The following is a 21,186-nucleotide window of genomic DNA, read 5'->3' on the forward strand; positions in this document are numbered from 1 at the left end:
TTGTTAAGCTCGATTAGGTGATGACATGTCTCCACCCATTTGAGTGGGTCTTGATTAGTTTCTGAAGTCCTATAAAAGAGGAAACATTTTGGAGAATGAGAGATTCAGAGAGCACCACGAAGCAGAGTGTCCACCAGCCAGCGACCTTTGGAGATGAAAAAGGAAAATGCCTCCCGGGGAACTTCATGAAACCAGAAGCCAGGAGAGAAAGCTAGCAGATGACGCCATGTTCGCCCGCCATGTGCCCTTCCAGCTGAGAGTGAAGCCCTGACTGTGTTCACCATGTGCCTTCTCACTTGCGAGAGAAACCTTGAACTTCATTGGCCTTCTTGAACCAAGGTATCTTTCCCTGGATGCCTTTGATTGGACATTTCTTTAGACTTGTTTTAATTGGGATATTTTCTCGGCCTCAGAACAGTAAACTAGCAACTCATTAAATTCTCCCTTTTAAAAACCATTCCATTTCTGGTATATTGCATTCCAGCAGCTAGCAAACTAGAACAAAAGGCAAAAATGCATTCAACGTAATTTTTAATCACTCTAGAGCCATTACAATTTTTTGCTGATTTATACAAGCCAATGATACTGAAAAATTTTTAGGTTATAGGATATTTTTGTAAAACAAAAAATTCCAAGTAGGATAGAAAATTTACAATTTCTGTTTACCTCTGCAGAAATCACCAAAATTAAATATTAAATATTTTTATATTAATTTAATTTGAATTAAAATAATTCAAGAGAAAAGAGGATTATATCTATATAATATAAATTGTTTATGGCAATATTATGCAAGTTAAAAATGGAAAAATATAAAACTGAAAGAAAATAGATATATTAAATATGAAATAAACTAAAATTTTTGCAGTCATTAAAATTGGCTATTAAAGATGTGAAAAAGTATTTTTACAAAATAAGTGAAAAAATAGGATATAAAATCATATATACAGTTGCAAATATGTACAAACTAAGTATTACATATGCAATTTTGTAACTTTTACCCTTTATTTTAAATTTTTGAATTTTAACAAGAATGTACTGATTAACTGAGTAATTAAAAACTAATGGAGGGCAGGCCATGGTGATTCAGCAGGCAGAGTTCTCACCTGTCATGCCGAAGACCGGGGTTCGATTCTCGGTGCCTGCTCATGCAAAAAAACAAATTAAAAAAAAAAACAACTAATGGATAAGGATATGCAAAGATGCTCAACATCATTAGCCATTAGGGAAACACAAAGCAAAGCCATAATCAGATATCACTTCATACCCACTAGGATGGCTATTATTAAAAACAGAAAACAAAACAAACAAACAAATGTTGGAGAGGATCTCCCATACACTGATAGTGGAAAGGTAAAATGGTGCAGCAAAGAGAGGCTAAATGCACTGTCAAAAGGTTGCCTGGCTGGGTTGTGTGACAAGACCCATTCTTAACTCAGTCCAAGAGTCTAATCTCTACCCCTTCGAAAAAGGTGCTGATCTACCCTGGAGTCTTTCTACAGATAAATTAAGGAAAAGAAAGGGATAAAGAAGAAGCTATAGATTCACAGGCTTTATTGATATATCAGCTGCAAATGGTATGAGGTTTCTTTTTGAGGGTGATAAAAATGTTCTAAAGGAAGATTATGGTGATGGTTGGACAACTTTGTAAATATACTAAAAAACATTAATTTTTCCACTTTAAATGGGTGAATTTTATGGTATGTAAATTTTATAACAACAAAGCTGTTAAAAAGAGAGTTATTAGTTTTTTAAAAAACTAAGCAAGACTAAACTATCCTGGCTAGGGATACATATTTATGTGTGTGATAAAACTCTGAAAAAAAAAAATGCAAGGAGGTGATTATTGTAAACGTCAGGATGGTGATACCTTTTGGGCAGAGGGAGGGCTTTGTGAATGGGGTGAGGCTCATGAAAGAATTCTTAGGATAGTAGCAAGGTTTATTTCTTGATCTGAGTAGTAGTTATAAAGGTGTATTCTTATAATTATTTATTAAGCTCTACATTATTTTACATAGCTTTCTGTATCTATTTTGTTATATAATAAAATTATTTTAAAAATAGGGGGAGACACAACAGGAGAAAATAACTGCAAATTATCTATCTTATAAGGGACTAGTATCTCCAATATATAAAGAACTCCTACAACTCAACAGCAAAAAGACAAACAACCCAATTTAAAAATGGGTAAAGACTACTACACACCTATTAACAATGTCCATTATTTAAAAACCGGAAAATTACAAATGTTGGTGAGGATGCAAGAAATAGGAACCTCATAAATTGATGGGGGAGAACAATTTAGTGATTCCTCAAAGTTAAACATAGAATTACCACATGACCCAGTAATTCCACTTCTAGGTATATGCTCAAAAGAGCTGAAAATTGAGATTCAAACATATATTGGTACACCAGTGTTAAATGCAGTATTATTCACAATAGCCAAGAAGTGAAAACAACCCAATGTCCATCAACAGATGAGCAGATAAACAAAATATGGTATAACCATACAATGAGATATTATTCAGCCATAAAAAGGAAAGATGTTCTAATACATGCTGCAACATGGATGACCATGAAGGCATTATGTAAAGTGAAATAAGCCAGACACAAAAGGGCAAATATTGTATAATCTCACTTAAAGGAAATATCTAGAATAGGCAAACTCATAAAGACAGAAAGTAGATGAGAGGTTACCAAGGGCTGGGGCGAGTTATTGTTTAAAGGGTTCAGAGTTTCATGGCGGTGGTACAACATTGTGAAGGTACTTAGTTCATTGTATACTTACAGATGATTCAACTGGTACATTTTATGTTACATATATTTTGCCACAATTACAAAAATTAAATTTAAAAAAATTGGGGTGGAAACCAAGTAAGAAAGCACTGTGGCAGACAGACCCTAATGTGGCCCTTGTGAACTCCTCTCCTGGTATTTGTGCCTTGTGCAGTCCCCTCCCACTGAGTGTGGATAGGACCAGTGACTCGCTGCTAACCAATAGAATACAACAAAGGAGATGGGATACATGCGATTACATGGGTGCGATTGCATTATAAAGATTGTAATGTCTATCTTGCTTGGAGACTCTCTCCCTAGCTAGCATTGAGCAATCAAGCAGCTATGTTGTGAAGGCCCATGAGGTAAAGAAGTGGGAGCAGTCTACAGCCAGAAGAAACTGAGGCCCTCGGTCCAACAACCCCAAGGAAGTGAATATTGCCAACAACTTTGTGAGCTGCAGCCCCAGAGGACACCTAGGCTGCAGCTTGTGAGACTCCAGAGCAGAAGACTCAGCTATGTCATTCCCCAATTCCCAATCCACAGCCACTGTGAGAAAACACTGTTTGGTTTTTTTTGGGGGGGACGTATGGTCTGGGAATTGAACCTGGGTCTCCCGCCAACTTTGTGAGCTGCAGCCCCAGATGACACCTTAACTGCAGCTTGTGAGGCTCCAGAGCAGAAGACTCAGCTATGTCATTCCCTAACTCCCAACCCATAGACACTGTGAGAAAACACTGTTCTTTTGGGGGGTGGTGGTGGTGCATGGTCTGGGAATCGAACCCGGGTCTCCCGCATGAAAGGTGGGCATTCTAACCATTGAACTATCCATGTACCCAACACTGTGTTGTTTTAAGCTGGTAAGTTTGTATTAATATTATTATGCAAGGCTTGATAACTAATACAGGCCCTTTAACCTCAGAAGTGGGATGCTTAGGTTGCATTGCCATCCTACTTGAAGGCAGAGAGAGAGACCGGGAAACCACTTGTTCTAGCAGCACCATGGACTCTATCTATGCCTTTACTTGCTTTATAATCAGTAAGTTTCCAGGATGTAAGCCATACAGCCAGAATGCAGGGTGCAGAGGACCGGAGGCAGAGACTGAGCACTCAAACAGAAGCTTCTCCTGATCAGCCACTGTGTAGAAGGCAAGCTTTTCCACCTCAAGGTCCAGCCAGATGCCCACCACCCCAGGCCTGTCGGTGCCAAGGACAGTTTCCTTCTTCATGTGCCACGCAGAGAGCTGACTATTCCCCTTCCACTCCACACACCAGGAGTCCCTCGTCCTTCCCAGGATCTGGTCGCGGCTCATCTCCCTGGAAGCCACCCCAACTGCCCAGTGGCTACAATGCCGAGTGTCTACTTCCCAGTACTTCTTCCCAGAGGACAGGGCCTGGGAACATAAGACCTGGCAGGTTGCAAACCTCTGTCGACTCCAGGGATAGGGCTGTGGGAAGTGTGACACAGTCACGGTCTGGCCATCATTGGACACCTCCAGGCTACAGGACAGGCTCCCCAGGTCAAAGGTTGGGTTGATGGCCCCTGGGGTAAAAAATAAGAATATGACCAGCCAGTTTTGGATTGCTCATACTGAGAGGTTTTCAATAGAGGATAATTAGCCTTGTATTTGAGTGTAATAATGTTTGGCTTAGACTGGCATTAAAATTAGTATAACAACTTGCATTTTTCTACACAAACCCCTAACATTCTACTAACAATGGTCCTTGACCATCTTGATTTCTACCAACCTTAGCCATCTTTCAGGAAACCCCTCTGAATCTTACCCAGTGAAAAGTCAACTCTTGCTTTTTTCAACACTCCTAGTGCTTTACCTATTCTTCTCTCATGATACTTAACACCTTCAACTTGTCATACAAGGATTTACACCCACAGCTATTTATATCACTCTTGCTAAACTTAAAATTCCTCATTAAGAACCATTCATTAAAAGTGAATATCTTATTCATTTTTTTAATATTTCATACATACTGTCTCCTACTGAGTAAATAAATATTTCCTAACACTTACATAACATTTACCAGTCTAGGTGCTTTGCAGACATTCACTCATTTAATCCTCATGATCATCCCATGAGGGCACTGCTGTTACTATCTCCATTTTACAGGTGAGGGACCTGAAGCTCTAAGCGGTTAAGTGACTTGTCCAAGATCACACAGCTAGTGAATGGAGTACTGAGATTCAAACCCAAGCAGTCTGGCTCCAGGATGCATGCCCCTGAGGACTGCCCCAGATGGAGACAGCAGCAGTACCTAACCACGTTGGGGAGTGAGTAGTTGGCTGTAAGTGCTGATCCCAGCAAGGATGTCCAAAGGTTGCCTGGGTTCTAAGTGCTCATGGATCTGACTTAGCTTGGGATTTGAGATTATGGGAGTTCTTACCTTTATAATCCACACTCCATGGGCTGGGAGAAGCAAATGTGGAAGCCAGCGAGTGGCCTTAGCAGCAGGGAGAGAGACATAGCCTTCCACCCAGTTCCTCTCTGCAGCAGGCTAAACCAAGTTTGAAGTAAACCACATACTTACATTGAGCAAACTGGGATGACCTCCTAGGGGCAGGGTGGCTCTGGTCAGGCAGTGGGCAAGGGGAGGAAGATGGAGATTCCAGGAGTTCTATTTAGGAATAAGAAAAGAAACCAAAGAGGGATGGGGGATATCCCATCAGAAAAAGGTAAGCAGAAGATATCTAAACATTCTGATCAGGTCACACAGCTTGTCTCCTTCATCATTAGCACATTGAAAGAAAATTATTTTGAAATAATGTCAAACTTACAGGACATTGCAAAAATAATACAAACTCAAACAGAACTACAACATGCCCCCATCCCCTTAGAAACCCAGATCCACCAACTAATGTTAATATTTTACTACCTTTGTTTGTATAATTATTTCTATCTATCTATCCATCTAAATATCTATCTACTATCTATCTACTACCATTTACCTATCCATCCATCCACCCATCCACTTTCTGAATATTTGAGAGCAGGGTGCATACATTATACTCCTTGAACACATAATACTTCCATGCACATTTCCTATGAACAAGGACAGTCACTCATGCAATCAATCACTTAGTGCAGTCACCAATTTCAAGAACTTCAATGCTGACATAAAGCTGACATTCTATATATCGATTTTTTCTTATGTCCCAATAATGTCCCTTTTAGCCTTTTCTCCTCCATTCTTGGGTTCCATCCAGGATCATGTATTGCATTTAATTTTCATTATCTCTTTAGTTTATCTTTCTTTTTTTAAAATTGTGGAATCATATATACAACATAAATCTTCCCATTAAAACCTCTCCCAAGCATGCTATTCAGTGGGATCAATCACATTCACAAGGTTACGTACCACACCCCCCAACTGTCCACTACTAGAACTTTCCCTTCACCTCAAACAAAACCCCTATATTCATTTTGCATTAACTCATTTCATTGCCCTTGCCCTTCACTTAATTACATACTCTACTTACAGTCTCGATGGGTTTGCCTATTCTCTGATATTTTCTTTGTGGGTACCATGTGGTTTAAATTTAACACCCTAAATCTAATACAATCTCATTTTCTTTTAATACCAACTTAACAATTTCAATAGCACATATTAACTATGCTCCTATACCTTTCTGTCCCCCCACCTTTATGTAGTTCTTGTCACGATTTATATATTTATACATGATGAGTCTAAAACTATTGATTTATCATCTCATTCTTATATTTGCCTTTTAGATCCTTTAGGATATAAACAGTAGAGCTACAGAAAAAAATCGTATTGGTATTTATATTTATCCATATCATTATCATTGTTGGAGAGCTTCATTTCTCCCTACGGCTACTATCAATTGTCTGTGTCCTTTCCTTTCAACCTGTAGCACTCCCGTTAGCATTTCTCATAGCGCTGGTCTGATCGTGACAAACTCCCTCAGCTTTTGTTATCTGGGAATGTCTTAACCCTGCCTTCACTTTTTTAAAAAAAAATTTTTTTTTTTATTAATTAAAGAAAAAAAAGAAATTAACCCAACATTTAGAAATCATTCCATTCTACATATGCAATCAGTAATTCTTAATATCATCACATAGATGCATGATCATCATTTCTTAGTACATTTGCATCGATTTAGAAGAAGAACTAGCAAAACAACAGAAAAAGATATAGAATGTTAATATAGAGAAAAAATAAAAATAATAGTACAAAAAAAAAGACAAACAAACAAACAGACAGACAAAAAAAAACCTATAGCTCAGATGCAGCTTCATTCAGTGTTTTAACATGATTACTTTACAATTAGGTATTATTGTGCTGTCCATTTTTGAGTTTTTGTATCTAGTCCTGTTGCACAGTCTGTATCCCATCAGCTCCAATCACCCATTATCTTACCCTGTTTCTAACTCCTGCTGGACTCTGTTACCAATGACATATTCCAAGTTTATTCTCAAATGTCGGTTCACATCAGTGGGACCATACAGTATTTGTCCTTTAGTTTTTGGCTAGACTCACTCAGCATAATGTTCTCTAGGTCCATCCATGTTATTACATGCTTCATAAGTTTATTCTGTCTTAAAGCTGCATAATATTCCATCGTATGTATATACCACAGTTTGTTTAGCCACTCGTCTGTTGATGGACATTTTGGCTGTTTCCATCTCTTTGCAATTGTAAATAACGCTGCTATAAACATTGGTGTGCAAATGTCCGTTTGTGTCTTTGCCCTTAAGTCCTTTGAGTAGATACCCAGCAATGGTATTGCTGGGTCGTATGGCAATTCTATATTCAGCTTTTTGAGGAACTGCCAAACTGCCTTCCACAGTGGTTGCACCATTTGACATTCCCACCAACAGTGGATAAGTGTGCCTCTTTCTCTGCATCCTCTCCAGCACTTGTCATTTTTTGTTTTGTTGATAATGGCCATTCTGGTGGGTGTGAGATGATATCTCATTGTGTTTTGATTTGCATTTCTCTAATGGCCAGGGACATTGAGCATCTTTTCATGTGCCTTTTGGCCATTTGTATTTCCTCATCTGATAGGTGTCTGTTCAAGTATTTTTCCCATTTTGTAGTTGGGTTGGCTGTCTTTTTGTTGTTGAGTTGGACAATCTCTTTATAAATTCTGGATACTAGACCTTTATCTGATATGTCATTTCCAAATATTGTCTCCCATTGTGTAGGCTGTCTTTCTACTTTCTTGATGAAGTTCTTTGATGCACAGAAGTGTTTAATTGCCTTCACTTTTTTTGGTATGCTGTATGGTGGGGGTCACATTTCATTCTTTTTCCATGTGAGTATCCCACTATTGCAGCACCATTTATTGAATTGTCTGGCTGTTGGTTTGGAAAGTGCATGGGCTGGGAATTGAACCCAGGTCCTGCATGGAAGGTGAGCATTCTACCACCAGAGCTTTGAGAAAGATGTCTCTGCCAGTTTCTGCTGGTCGTTCAAAGGTTCTGTGGGAGGATGAAGCCCAGAAGCTTTTCACTCCACCGTCTTAATTGGGGCCACCCATCAGCACATTTTTAAAGCTTGGGCCTTTATCAAGCAATACATCTAGCCCAGGTATGTCCAGCCTCATGTACTCACTCTAGGTTTCTTTACTGTTTCCCCACTAAGCACTAAGTTCTTTGCTGGCGGGGAACTTGTCCTAAGCTACAAGCCCAGGCCCAAGTAATAGGAGATATTTGGTGCATGTATCAAATGAATAAACTAACATAGTACCAGGGAATTGCAGCATGCTGATACCCAGAATACCTGGGACTCCATATCAATGCATTAAACTTTGCCATATAAACTGGGTAACATGAGTTGGTGAGATTCACCTCAATGGCAGACTCTTTCTAATTGCCTCTTGATACACTCAAGTTTAATTTTCAGTTTAATGCAACTGCGTGTGCTGGATCGCCATGACCATATTAGGTCAAAGAAAAAGTGAGGGAAAGCCCAGAGCACAGAGTCTGAACGTGAAATCTGCCCTCATTTGTACCATGAGGTGACAGCAGCACCAAATGAATCCAATAGTCAGACCAAGAAGAGGTAGTCTGTGTAGGGTGTGGGCTGTGGACACTGACGTCATGAGGGCAGGAAGGCTGCCCTTCACGAGGTTATTCTCAGAATTCAGGCAGATACCACGGTTCTCCATAGCTAACAAAATTTTACTTACTGTTAGTCATGGTTTTTTGGTTTCTTTTTTAATGTTTGCAAGACCTGCTAGAGTAATTTTTTTATATCTTACATTCACACTTTTTTCTCCAATTGACTGGAAAAATTAATCAACACTTGACTGATTCTTACTTTAAAAATACTTAGAAAAAAATTACATATTCATTCCATAAATGCTGAGTGACTATTAAGCAAAATACTGGTAACTATAAAGAAAGTTTTCTGATAGTTTAATCTCTTTGGGTATAAACTAGATGGGTTTTGCTAAAGAAAAAAATGTTTTCATTAAGCCATTGATTTTATAGAAATACTTGTTATATAAGCTTAATTATTAAAAAGTTTCCTTATAATAGAGTCTAAAGAATCTTATTTATGTACTAAAAGCCACAAGCTTTTTCTTCTTTTAAAGTAGCTAGGTTCCCTTGGGCATTTTAAAATTTCTGGAACAGATCTCTTATAAGCACTATTCTTTTTTAATAGAAAATCTCTGTGTAAAATTACCTCCCCCAAGTTATATTTCAAATTGTGATGGTTAAGTTCATTGTCATCTTGGCCAGGTTATGGTGTCCAGTTGTTTGATCAAGCAAGCACTGGCCTGACTGTTTCTGTGAGGCTATCTTGTCAACTTAAATCAACAGCAAGTTGCCTACATCTATGCTTGATTATATTCACAATCAGCTGAGGAGACTGCCTTCAATAAGAGAAGTTTCACCCAGTCCGTCGAAGGCTTTAACAGGAGTGATGATCTCAGCAGTCACAAGAGAGAATTCCTCTTCTCCTGGGGAACTCATCGCAAACTTTGATCAAAGTCCGCAGCTTGTAGCCTGCCTTATGGAATTTGGACATCCCCATCCCCACAGTCATGTGAGACAATTCCTATAAAAATCTCATCATATTTAGATATCTCCTGTTGGTTTTGTTTCCCTAGAGAGCCCTGACTAACACAAATAATCACCCCTTCTGGGAATGCTGCATCAGAAGTCATTCTTAAAATTTTACTGTGCATCAAAATTCCCTGGAAAAAGTATTAAAAAAATGCAGATTCCTGGGTTCACTCCCAGAGATGCTGATTCAGTACTAAACCAGGCCCTGGAATCTGCATTCTGATTTGTGCCCCTACAGGAGTCTGATGCAGAGAATCACATCTTGAGAAAAACTGTTTGGTCTAGGTTGTTTGATTTCCACATAGCTCATGGTATACTGCACTTACACAGGGTCAAAGGAAGTAACTGTGATGAGACAAAGAGCTGACTTAACAACTAATCTGTTGTCTTAAAAACAAGTTCATGAAGGGCAATGCAATGGTGGCTCAGTGGCAGAATTCTCGCTGCCATGCAAAAAAAAAAAAACAAAAACAAGTTCATGAAAACTTTAGAGAATGATGTTTCAGGAAGTAGGGATATACCTAGATCATGCATTTTTAAAATGTTCCTGACTAGCCCAAATAATCAACAAAAATAACCACAGAGAAAGAAGCATACTATTATTACAAGGACATACTCAGAAAAATATCATTTTCTAAGTTACATTTACAGAAAACCCTTAAAATGTATACTTAAATAATCACAGAAATTGATAACATTTCTCAGGGAATCATGTTTCTCCAGCTAAATAAGGAATGACATTTTAAGCAGTGCAACATAGTTTAAATATAAAAATGATATCAGAGATTTATTTCCCCAAAGTAGTGCTATGTAAATCACATTATTTAAAAATCGCTAAGTCACACACCAGGATAAATTTCCAAGATTTAAATTTAAAACATGAAACCAAACATTTAAATATAAAATATATAAGTGCACATGCACACACACAGGCAAATTCCTTTATAAACTTGGGGGTGGCAAAGGTCTAACTAAAACTTATAATCTAGAAGTTGTAAAATAAATGACTGATAAATTTTACTACATAAAAACTTTTTTAAATGCCTATATGAGGAAATATTCAACTTCCCCACATGGAGAATTTCTGATATTCTCAAAAGTAGTGGGAACAACCAAATCAACAGGCTGAGCCCTCAATCTTGGGGTTCACCCCTATGAAACTTATTCCTACAAAGGATAGGCTAAACCTATTTAAAATTAGGCCAAAGAATCACCCCCAGAGAATCTTTTTTGTTGCTCAGATATGGCCTCTCTCTCTAAGCCAAGTTAGCAGGTGAACTCACTGCTCTCCCCCTTAGTGGGATATGACTTCCAGGGTTGTAAATCTCCCTGGCAACGTGGGACAGAAATCCAGGGATAAACCGGGACTCGGTATCAAGGGATTGGGAAAGCCTTCTTGACCAAAAGGGGGAAGAGAGAAATGAGACAAAATAAAGTTTCAGTAGCTGAAAGATTTTAAACAAAGTTGAGAGGTTATCCTGAAGGTTATTTTTATGCATTATATAGATATTCCTTATTAGTTTATGGTGTATTGGAGTGGCTGAAGGGAAGGAAGTACCTAAATGTGTTGATCTGTTCCCAGCAGCCTTGATTCTTGAAGACGATTGTATAATGATATTACTTTTACAATGCAAGTGTGGGATTGTGAAAACCTTGTGTCTGTTGCTCCTTTTATCCACGGTATGGACAGATGAGTTAAAAAAAAATATGGATAAAAATAAATAAATAATAGAGGGGACAAGGAGTAAAATAAATTGGGTAGACAGAAATACTAGTGGTCAATGAGAGGAAGGGGTGAAGGGCATAGTATGTATGAGTTTTTTCCTTTTTCTTTTTATTTCTTTTTCTGGAGTGATGTAAATGTTCTAAAAAATAATCATGATGATGAATATACAACTCTGTGATGATATTGTGAGCCATCAATTGTATACCATGTATGGTATGTATGTGTGTGAAGATTTATCAATAAAAATATTTTATTAATGTCTATATGGCATTATAAAACCCACCATAAGCAAAATAAAAAAATAAATGGCAAACTGGAAATAAACTTTGCAGCTCATATCACAGACAAAAGGCTAAAAAATGTCTTTTGTCTCAAAACGTTTATTAACTCAAAATGGATCAGAGACCTAAATATAAAAACTAAAATGGTAAAACTCTTAGACAAAAATACAAGGAAATACCTTCAGGACCTTGTATTAGGCAATGGATTCTTAGACTTTACACTGAAAGCACAAGCACAACAACAACAAATAAATTAGATTTTATCAAAATTTAAAACTTTCGTACATCAAAGGATATTATCAAGAAAATGAAAAGATCACCTACAGAATGGGAGAAAATATTTGGAAATCATATATTTAACAGGGGTGTAATATCCAGGGTATATAAAGAACTATAACTCAACAACAAAAACAAACCAATTTAAAAATGGGCAAAAGACTAAAATTGATATTTCTCCAAGGAAGATATGCAAATGCCCAATAAGTACATGAAAAGATGCTCAACATTTTTAGCCATTAGGGAAATGGAAATCTAAACCACAATGAGATACCATTTCACACACATTAGAACAGCTACTATTTTAAAAAGGCGGGGGTGGGGGGTGGGGGGGTTGTTAACAAGTATTGGAGAGGATGTGGAGAAATACACATTGCTCACACATTGCTGGTGGGAATGCAAAATAGTGTAACTGCTGTGGAAAACAGTTTCAGAGGTCCTCAGAAAGTTAAACACAGAATTACCATATGACCAGCAATGCCACTTCCAGGTATATAACCAAAAGAATTGAAAACAGCGACTCAAACAGATATTCGTACAGAAATATTTGTAGCAGCATCGTTCACAAGAACCAAAAGGGGGAAGCAACCAAGTGTCCATCAACAGATGAATGGATCAGCAAAATGTGGTATATACAAACAATGGGATATTATTCAACAGTGAGAAGGAATGAAGTTCTGACACGTGCTACAACATGGATAAACCCTGAAGACAATATGTTGAGTGAAATAAGCCAGACATAAAAGGACAAATAGTGTGTGACTTCACTTTTATGAAATACCTAGAATGAGCAAATTCAGATAGACAGAAAATAGATTACAGGTTACAGGGGATCGGTAGGGAGGGTGAATGGGGAGTTACTACCTAATGGGTACAGAGTTTCTGTTCTGGCTGATGAAACAGTTTTGGTAATGGTTGGTGGTGATGATAGCACAATATTGTGAAAGTGACTGCTATTGTTGAACTGTACCCATATAAGTAGTTAAAATTGGGAAATTTTTTGTTGTATATATGATACCACAATTTAAAATTTTTTAATTAAAAAAATACAGTCTAATTTTTTGAACAAATAGTCAACTCTTCTCTAATCATTTTTTCAGAAAATTTTGCCAAGGAATCATGTTTCTCTACTTAAATAAGGAACGATACTTTAAGCAGAGCAACCACATTTAAAAATAAAAATGCTCTAAGAGATGTATGTCTAAATTATGTAAATCTGGAAGTGGCGAGAGCAGGAGGCAGGGTCACGGAGCAGAGAGCTAATGTCTAATGAGCCAACTTTACTGCTTTTCAATCGTGATTCGGAGAGAACAACAAAAGAACCTACAAAGTCCAGATAGAAAGGTTCCATTCTCCTTTGTTACTGTTTAATGTTATTAATACACTCCCTAGAAATTCTATTTTAATAGATGTTATCGAGAACTATTTACAAAGTTGCATGTACGTTAATAAAGATATTTATGCATTAAAATTTTTAAATGGCTTAGTTCTGAATCTTCTCAGCAGAGATAATACAGATGAACAGTAAGATAACAAAATGAGGTCGAGGTTCTGCATTTATGGGGTCTTAGAAAATACAGCCAGGTTTTGAATTTATATCTACCAATGGCCCAAGATACACCACATCTATCGTATTCAAAAACATATCCAGCCACCAAAACACCAGCCTACTCCTACCTCATTTTCAACACCACAGTAACAAAGCCATGCTCTGAGATCCTGTCATCAAAGAACAAGGCTATGGAGCACTTTGCTCTTTCACCCAAACTTCCAGAATTAATCCTTCTCCACCAAATAAACCGACTCACCCTGTGTTTGTTCTTCAAGAGCCTCTTTCCACACGATGTTTTCTCGTAATTTCTTCTGGATTTCTTCTAGGGCATTAAGAATGTCTCTCATTTCACCTTCAGATGTTTTGGAAGGCACTGGTTTGGGAGGAGTCAAGGAAAGGTCCATCCCACAAGAAAAAGCCTATTGATCAATCATTAAAAAATAAATAAATGGAAGTCCCTGGTGGAATCCATCAAATATTATATTCAAGTTCTACCATCCACCTGCAATTTCCCATTTACCTCTTAACAAGTTTTTAATTAAGCCCTCAAAATGTGTGAATTGAAAACAATCTGGAATAATATATAGGACAGCAAAAATATCAAAGAATGGTTATTTCAGGATGGTGGGGTTATGATGACTTTATTTTTGTTCTTTAAACTGCTACATATTTTCTAATATTGTGTATAATGAACATAGATTCCTTAGGTAATGCCAAAAAGTGTTTAAAAATGTTTGGCCCATCTTTTGGGGGCTTTATAGTGGTCACTGAGATAAGATTCAGAGGCCAGAATAATAATATTTCCCAACTGTTGTTTTATCATGCCGCCTCTCGAGAGCTAATGTGAACATGTTGCCTACATTCAGACCCTGCTTTCCATTTTTCTTTACTGTTTTCTTTTAACTTCAGATCCAATTATCCCCCAGTATAGCTTCTCACCTGCTTCCCAACTTTGCATATACGACCCATTTCCCATTCTCTCCACCAATGACAGTAGTAGACATCACCTAGTCAGAGCTTTCCACATGCTAGGTACTGCTCATCTCTAATTTGCGTAACAATCTTATAAGGTAGATGAAATTATCCCCATTTTACAGAAGAAGCTGAGGTTCATGGAGGTTAGCTAAATCTTCTTATTTAATAATATCATCCTACATCTTCACATTGCTTATACAAGAATTCCTTTAATCCTTACGACAAATCCGTGAAGTGGCAGGCCATGTGTCATTCCTATTTTACAGGTAGGAACCTGACACGCAGAAGGATGAAGCGACTTGCCCAAGGTGATAATACTCATGAGTGGCAAAGTCACAGTCAGGTCTGAAAGTCAGACCCTCAGACTTTTCACCCTAACACACTGTATCCCTGAAGACCACCCAGTCATTCATCCATTCATTTAGTAGTTATTTGTCAGGTACCTACTATATGCCAAGCACTGTGTTAGGGCGCCTGGGGATATAATAGTGAAAAAAGAACAAAAGCGGTCAGGTCAAGGTCCCTTCCCTTGTGGAGTTTATATTCCAGTGGGTACAAAGTTATGCCTGGGATAATGGCTACAAATGAAAGGTACATGGAATCAGAAGGACTTCTGATGGGGAGATTTGACTTGTTCAAGGAAATCAGCAAAGGTTTGCCTGAGGAAGGGTGCTGAAGGACAAACAGATGTTACCCAGACAGGTTGTGAGACTTGCGTCCACAGACTAAAGGAAGAGAGAGCTTAGAGTGGGAAGGTGTGGGCTACTGTGTCAAATACTGAGATCAGTGAAGGTAAGGGCCAGGTTGCCTGTAGGATGTATCTGCAGGTCACTGGTGACCTCTGAGAAGCACCTTAAGTGGAATGATGAGGATGGAACCTAGACCACTTGAAGTTTCCCACCTTTACTTCAAGCATTCTGTATTTCCAACTGTCCATGTTTGCTAGTAATCGTTCCATGGTGAAAGATCAAGATACATTGCATCCTTCAACTGCAAACATATTCAGGTGTCCCAGTCAGAAATGACCTCTAGCCCCACCCCCTTGCACATCCTCTCCTCTCCCAGCTGAGAGGACAGTGCCTAGGATACGTGGTTCGTCGGCTGGCCCAGGTTCTGAGAGAGGGCTCTGGCTCTGAAGCCTCCTGACGATATGCACAAGCTGCTCCACCAGCTCTGCCAGCTCCAGACCAACGTCTGTGCTATTCTTCTGTGCTACCACCTTTAAGAGCAAAATCAGAACATACAACTGGACCCTGCACCAAGCACTTGACAGACGGAGCCATAAACACAGGATAAAGGAAGAGACGAAAGATGAAAGAACTATTGTACAGAACGTGAGGAGGGGAGCTCCCTAAACCTTTTGCATCCTGATTTCCCTCTACTGATCTTCCAGTGGCCTTAACAGGGTACCCTAGTTCATCCCAGGAATGGGGAATGAGAGCTAAGGAAAACCCACCAGTTATTTTGTGCAGAGGAGGATAGAGAGAACATAGGGTGCAGAGAGCCTGAAGATTTCGGAGGGCAGGCAGAGCCAATCAGGTGAGTGGTACAATGGAAGGCATTTGGCTCAGGCTGGAGCATCTGTGTCCTTCAAAAATGGTGACAATCCTGGCCTCTCCTCTTCCTTAGTGAAAAGGATCAGCCTAACTATTTCTTGTGAAAGCATCTTGGAGATTTTAAAGGGTTTCAAAGAGTTTCCCAGATGGAAGCTCTTTTAGTTTGTTTACTGACATCTCTGACATTTAAAGAAACACTCAGATAAGCATGCCAAATAACTCCACTTAAGAGCTTAATCTGCTCAGCTGACTGGTTGGGGATGGGAATAAGTTTCGCATCTGTCGAAGGCATCAAGACCTGGTGACACTCAGAAGCTGGGCCCCGACCTCAATGGAGAACTCTGTATCACCTCCAAAAGGGTCCTACACAGAGAATCACAGAAATACAAGAGGATGTTCATCATCTAACTCTAAATAAGCCAGAGTTTTTATAACTTCGTTTCGGCATTTTTCATTTTTAAAATTATGCTGGGACCTCAGAAACTGAAATCGACCCAGGACCTTTTTCATATCTAAGAAACCCTGATGACCTCAAAGGAGCAGGTGTTCTGGAAGCCATAATCAGGCTATTTTATAGAGAGAAGTGGCCAAGTATTGTCAAGGCTCTTCGCTCTTAAATTTCCAGGCTCAATCCTAAATATCAGGCATTTGAAACTCTGAGATGGAGCCCTTATGCAGGCACACGGACAAATTCACAACTTTTTGAAATAAGTGCATTCCTTATTTCATCCATAAAGAAATATACACACGTGGTGAATTTGGAAATTCAAATTCCAAAGAAAGCAAGAAAGGAGAAATGTTTTTTACATCATCTAATATCCTACCACCCAAAGACAATCACTTTAATTTAAAAGCCAAAGGGAAGTATATTCAGTCACTAAAATCTATGTTTACAGAGCTTTACAGGCCTGAGGGATAATACAGTATTTATGATGAAAAAGAAGAGGACAAATCCCGGTTGTACAATGCTATCTCAACTCTATTTTTTTTTTAATGAGCAAAAGCTGGAGAGTCGGGGAAACAGGCCAAAGTGTATGGCAGCTATTGTTGTGGTAGGATTGCTTTTCTTTTTCTGCTTCTTTATCCTTTTCTGAACTTTCCAAAGATTCTCCAACGAGTGGGTTCTATTTTAGATTGAGAAAAGTAATGTAAAAGTAGAAAGGATGGAAGAGTAACTCAAGAGGGGTAGTAGTGGCGAACCAAGTGGTCGGAAAGGTTGGAGCCAGAGAAGAGCTGCGGAATCCACCGCCCTACCCGCACCTGTGCGCGGTGGCTCGGGGACCCCGGGGCTGGGCCGGGTCCTGGAACTGGCTCAGGGCTGGGGGCCCGGCCGGGACCCGCCTCCAGCTCGCGCACGGCTCGGCTGTACTTGTCGGCCAGGTCCTGCAGCAGCGTGTTCTTCCCCAGCCGCGGCTGCTGCGCCGCGCCCTGGCGGCAGGTGGGGCAGGACCAGCGGCGCCCCGCGCCCGACGCGCCCCACAGGCCGTCCAGGCAGGCGCGGCAGAAGCTGTGGCCGCAGGGCAGCGTAGCGGGACAGTTGAGGAGACCGTGGCAGATGATGCAGCCCAGGTCGTCCTCGGTCAACCACACCGGGACAGCGGCAGCCGGGCCGAAGCCCGCCATGTTGACCCAGCCGCGGCTGGGACGCGAGGACGCGGAAGTCAGGGCTCAGCCGGGGACCGCCCCGCCCAAAGTCATTTCTCCGCTGGCTCCTCCCTCGCTCTTCCTCTCTCGTCTCCTTCCCCCTTGCGTGGTCTCCTTCTTGTTCCGGTCCTTCCGGTTTTCTTTTCTCGGCTTCTGCAGAAACCTACTTATTCCTTCGGGAGAGTTGAGCCTCAGTTACTGCCTCCTGCAATGGCAATTCAGCTCGTCCCCCACCGCTAGGAACCCAGTGATGTCCTCATTAAAATGCAATCCCGACAAATCTTGGGAGAAGAAAAAAGAGAATTTCGGATTCAAGAACTCAGTTTTGAGAATACGCCCACTAGGTGACATCCAGCGCCTCTAACGAGCAATAAGGGATTAAGGAATACCCGAAGCGCATCAAGTTGCAGCCCTTTAAAATTATCGATATTCAGGGCTCACCGGGACACTCTGATTTCAATCTCTGGGGTGGAGCCCCAGCATGGGTATTTTTAACCTCCCCCTCTTCCCCAAATTATTCAAGGTGCAGCTGGAACCACGAAAGTATTTAATGAGATACTAACCAAAAAAAAAAAAAAAGAGAGAGAGAGAGAGAGAACAAGGGAGGTGTCCATCCAAAGTGATCTTTTATTTTTTTTTAATTTTTATTGCTATGTATTCACATGTCATTTAAACATCCAAAGTGTAGAGTCAATGGTTCACAATATCATCATATAGCTGTGCATTTATCATCACAATTGACTTATTTTTTTGTGAAAAATAACATATATACAAAAAAGCAATAAATTTCAAAGCAACAATTAGTTGTAGAACAGATTTCAGAGTTTGTTTTGGGTTACCATGCCACTATTTCAGATTTTTCCTTCTAGCTGCTCCAAAACATTGAAGGTTAGAAGGAATATGTATTTTTCATTTTTGTGAAAAATAACATGTATAACAAAAAGCAATGGATTTCAAAGCACACTGCAACAATTAGTTGTTGAACTGATTTCAGAGTTTAGTATGAGTTACAATTCAACACTTCCAGGTTTTTAATTCTAGCTGCTCCGAGACACTGGAGGCTAAAAGAAATATCAATATGATTCCACAATCATACTCGTTTGTTAAACCCTACCTTCTCTGTGTAACTCCACCATCACCTTTGATTTTTCTCCCACTCTTTAGGGGTGTTTGGGCTATGCCTATTCTAGGACCCCACGGCTTTTTAAATCGCTGTTCCAGTGCAGATTGTGCTGTTGTCTCTTTATTGCTCCTTATTGCCCTCTGCTGGCTGAAAGCACGTTACCCAACAGTCATCCAGACTAACATAGAAAGTCTGTCTTGAGATATAGCACGCCTTGCCTCCCCCCCGCTCCTTTTATTCCGGTCCTAAACCTTTAGAACCAAAAACATTAGAGCTGGAAGAACATCATATCCTCACCCAAAGACGTGGAGTAGTTAAGGAACTTCCAAGCTTGCATAGCAATAACTGAAATAACTGAGTGGCAGAGGCCAGAATCCAGATTTCTTGGATATGGTGGAATGAACTAACAGTATTTTATGTTTTATTTTACGCCATCTTGCCTAGGCTCGAAGCAGGTACCAGATATACAAATTTGTGCCTATTTCAAATACCGGAAGTGGCATGTAGTAGTCAGTGCTGTTCATCAAAGTTTCCAACTCTTCCTTTCCTTAGGACATAGAAGGTTTGGCAGTTCTCTGACTTGTTTGAAACATACAGAAGTAATACATGTTACTTCTCATCAGCTTTAAAAGCTAATGAAGAAGTCATTGCATCCCTTTCAGGAGACTGCCATGAGTATGGCTAAGATGAGCAGAACTTCTGCCATCCCACATTAGGATATGTACTAAGAGAGAGAAATAAACTTGTGATGTGTTAAGCTTACTGAGAGCCATTGGCTGCTTGTTGCTGCAGCACAACCTAGCTACCCTGACTGACATTTTATCTGATTCTGTAAATTCACAGCTTGTCAGTATCTCTTTTCTTTCCTGTTAAGTAGGCATGATACCAAGCACTTAAACATGCTCGAATCTCTTCCATCTTAAAGATAAATCTCCTTTATGAAATAGAACAAATGTATGCCACTATTATAAGGAGTTAATAATATGGGGGGAAATGCACCTATTAAAAACTATGGGCCATAGTTAACAGTAATATTTTAATATACTTTCATCAACAGTAACAAAAGTAAAACACCAGTATTAGTGATCAATAATAGCAGGAAAAAGGGTATGGAGTGTTTGGGTATTTTGTGATAATGAAAATATTCTAAAATTGATTGTGGGCGATGAATGCACAACTATGTGATAATACTGTGAACCATTGATTGTCAATGTCCATTTGTGTCCCTGCTTTCAGTTCCTCTGAATATATACCTAGTAATAGGATTGCTGGATCATACGGCAGTTCTGCATTTAGTTTTCTGAGGAGCCACCAAATTGCCTTCCAGAACGGTTGCACCACTCTACATTTCCACCAACAGTAAATGAGTGTACTATTTCTCCACCTCCTCTCAGCACTTGTGATTTTTTGTTTGTTTGTTTTTTTAATGGCCATTTCCTGTAGGTGTGAGATGCTGTTGGAATGAAATATACCAGAAATGGATTGGCTTTCACAAAGGCGATTTATTAGCTTACAAATTTACAGTTCTAAGGCCATGAAAGTGTCCAAATTGGGACATCCAGAGAAAGATACCTTCATTTTGAAGAAAGATACCTTCACTTTGAAGAAAGATCACCAGTATCTAGAACACCTCTGTCAGTTGGGAAGGCGCATGACTGGCATCTGCTGCTCCTTGCTCCCAGTTCATTGCTTTCAGCTTCTGATTCCAGTGGCTTTCTCTCTAAGCGTCTGTGGGTTCTCACTTAGCTTCTCTGGGGCAGACTGTGGATTGCATCTCTTAATTTAGCATCTCCAAACATCTGTGTCTTGATTTCTTCTCTCTGCTCTCTGTGTCAGCTACCAGCAATCTCTATGTTTCTGCCTTTTATTCTCTTCATACAGAGCTCCAATAAAAGGATTAAGACCTGAATAGACAGGTCCCCATCTCCATCTAATCAAAAGATACCAACCACAATGGGATGAGTCATATTTTCATGGAAAAAATCTATTCAAAAGGTTCCACCCACCAATGGGTCTGCCCCAACAAGACTGGATTAAAAGAACATGGATTTTCTGAGGTACATAACAGCTTCGAACAAGCACAGATGATTTCTCATTGTTTTTTTTTTTTTTTAACTTTTTTTATTAATTAAAAAAATTAACAAACAAAACATCAAGATGTCATTCCATTCTACATATACAATCAGTAATTCTTAATATCATCGCATAGTTTCATATTCATCATTTCTT

General features: G+C 39.4%; 1 protein-coding gene across 2 annotated transcripts; it reads right to left on the bottom strand.

The window, feature by feature from the left end:
- Window positions 1-516: 516 nt before the first annotated feature.
- Window positions 517-17,838, bottom strand: RNF135 (ring finger protein 135). 2 transcript variants are annotated; one of them, XM_077165238.1, is made up of 5 exons: window positions 17,451-17,838; window positions 15,724-15,853; window positions 13,916-14,032; window positions 5,317-5,403; window positions 517-4,315 (listed from the first exon to the last, which is right to left on the bottom strand). In XM_077165238.1, the coding sequence occupies exons 1-5, from the start codon at window positions 17,811-17,813 to the stop codon at window positions 3,786-3,788; spliced, it is 1,227 nt and encodes a 408-aa protein (XP_077021353.1). In that variant the 5' UTR covers window positions 17,814-17,838; the 3' UTR covers window positions 517-3,785. The 2 variants fall into 2 exon arrangements, with proteins under 2 accessions (XP_077021353.1, XP_077021354.1); XM_077165239.1 differs by lacking the exon at window positions 15,724-15,853 and having other exon boundaries at window positions 13,916-14,078.
- Window positions 17,839-21,186: the final 3,348 nt, after the last annotated feature.

Source organism: Tamandua tetradactyla, chromosome 6 (genome assembly GCF_023851605.1).
Source record: "Tamandua tetradactyla isolate mTamTet1 chromosome 6, mTamTet1.pri, whole genome shotgun sequence".
NCBI lineage: Eukaryota > Metazoa > Chordata > Mammalia > Pilosa > Myrmecophagidae > Tamandua > Tamandua tetradactyla.

What these genes read in the sequence shown, in the direction of transcription:
- RNF135 (XM_077165238.1), bottom strand. Translation starts at nt 17,813, where the DNA reads ATGGCGGGCTTCGGCCCGGCTGCCGCTGTCCCGGTGTGGTTGACCGAG. An exon ending in TCTTGAAGAACAAACACAGG is followed by an intron (nt 5,404 to 13,915) that starts GTGAGTCGGTTT and finishes ATTCCTAAATAG; the next exon opens with AACTCCTGGAATCTCCATCT. An exon ending in GTCATCCCAGTTTGCTCAAT is followed by an intron (nt 4,316 to 5,316) that starts GTAAGTATGTGG and finishes TTTTTACCCCAG; the next exon opens with GGGCCATCAACCCAACCTTT.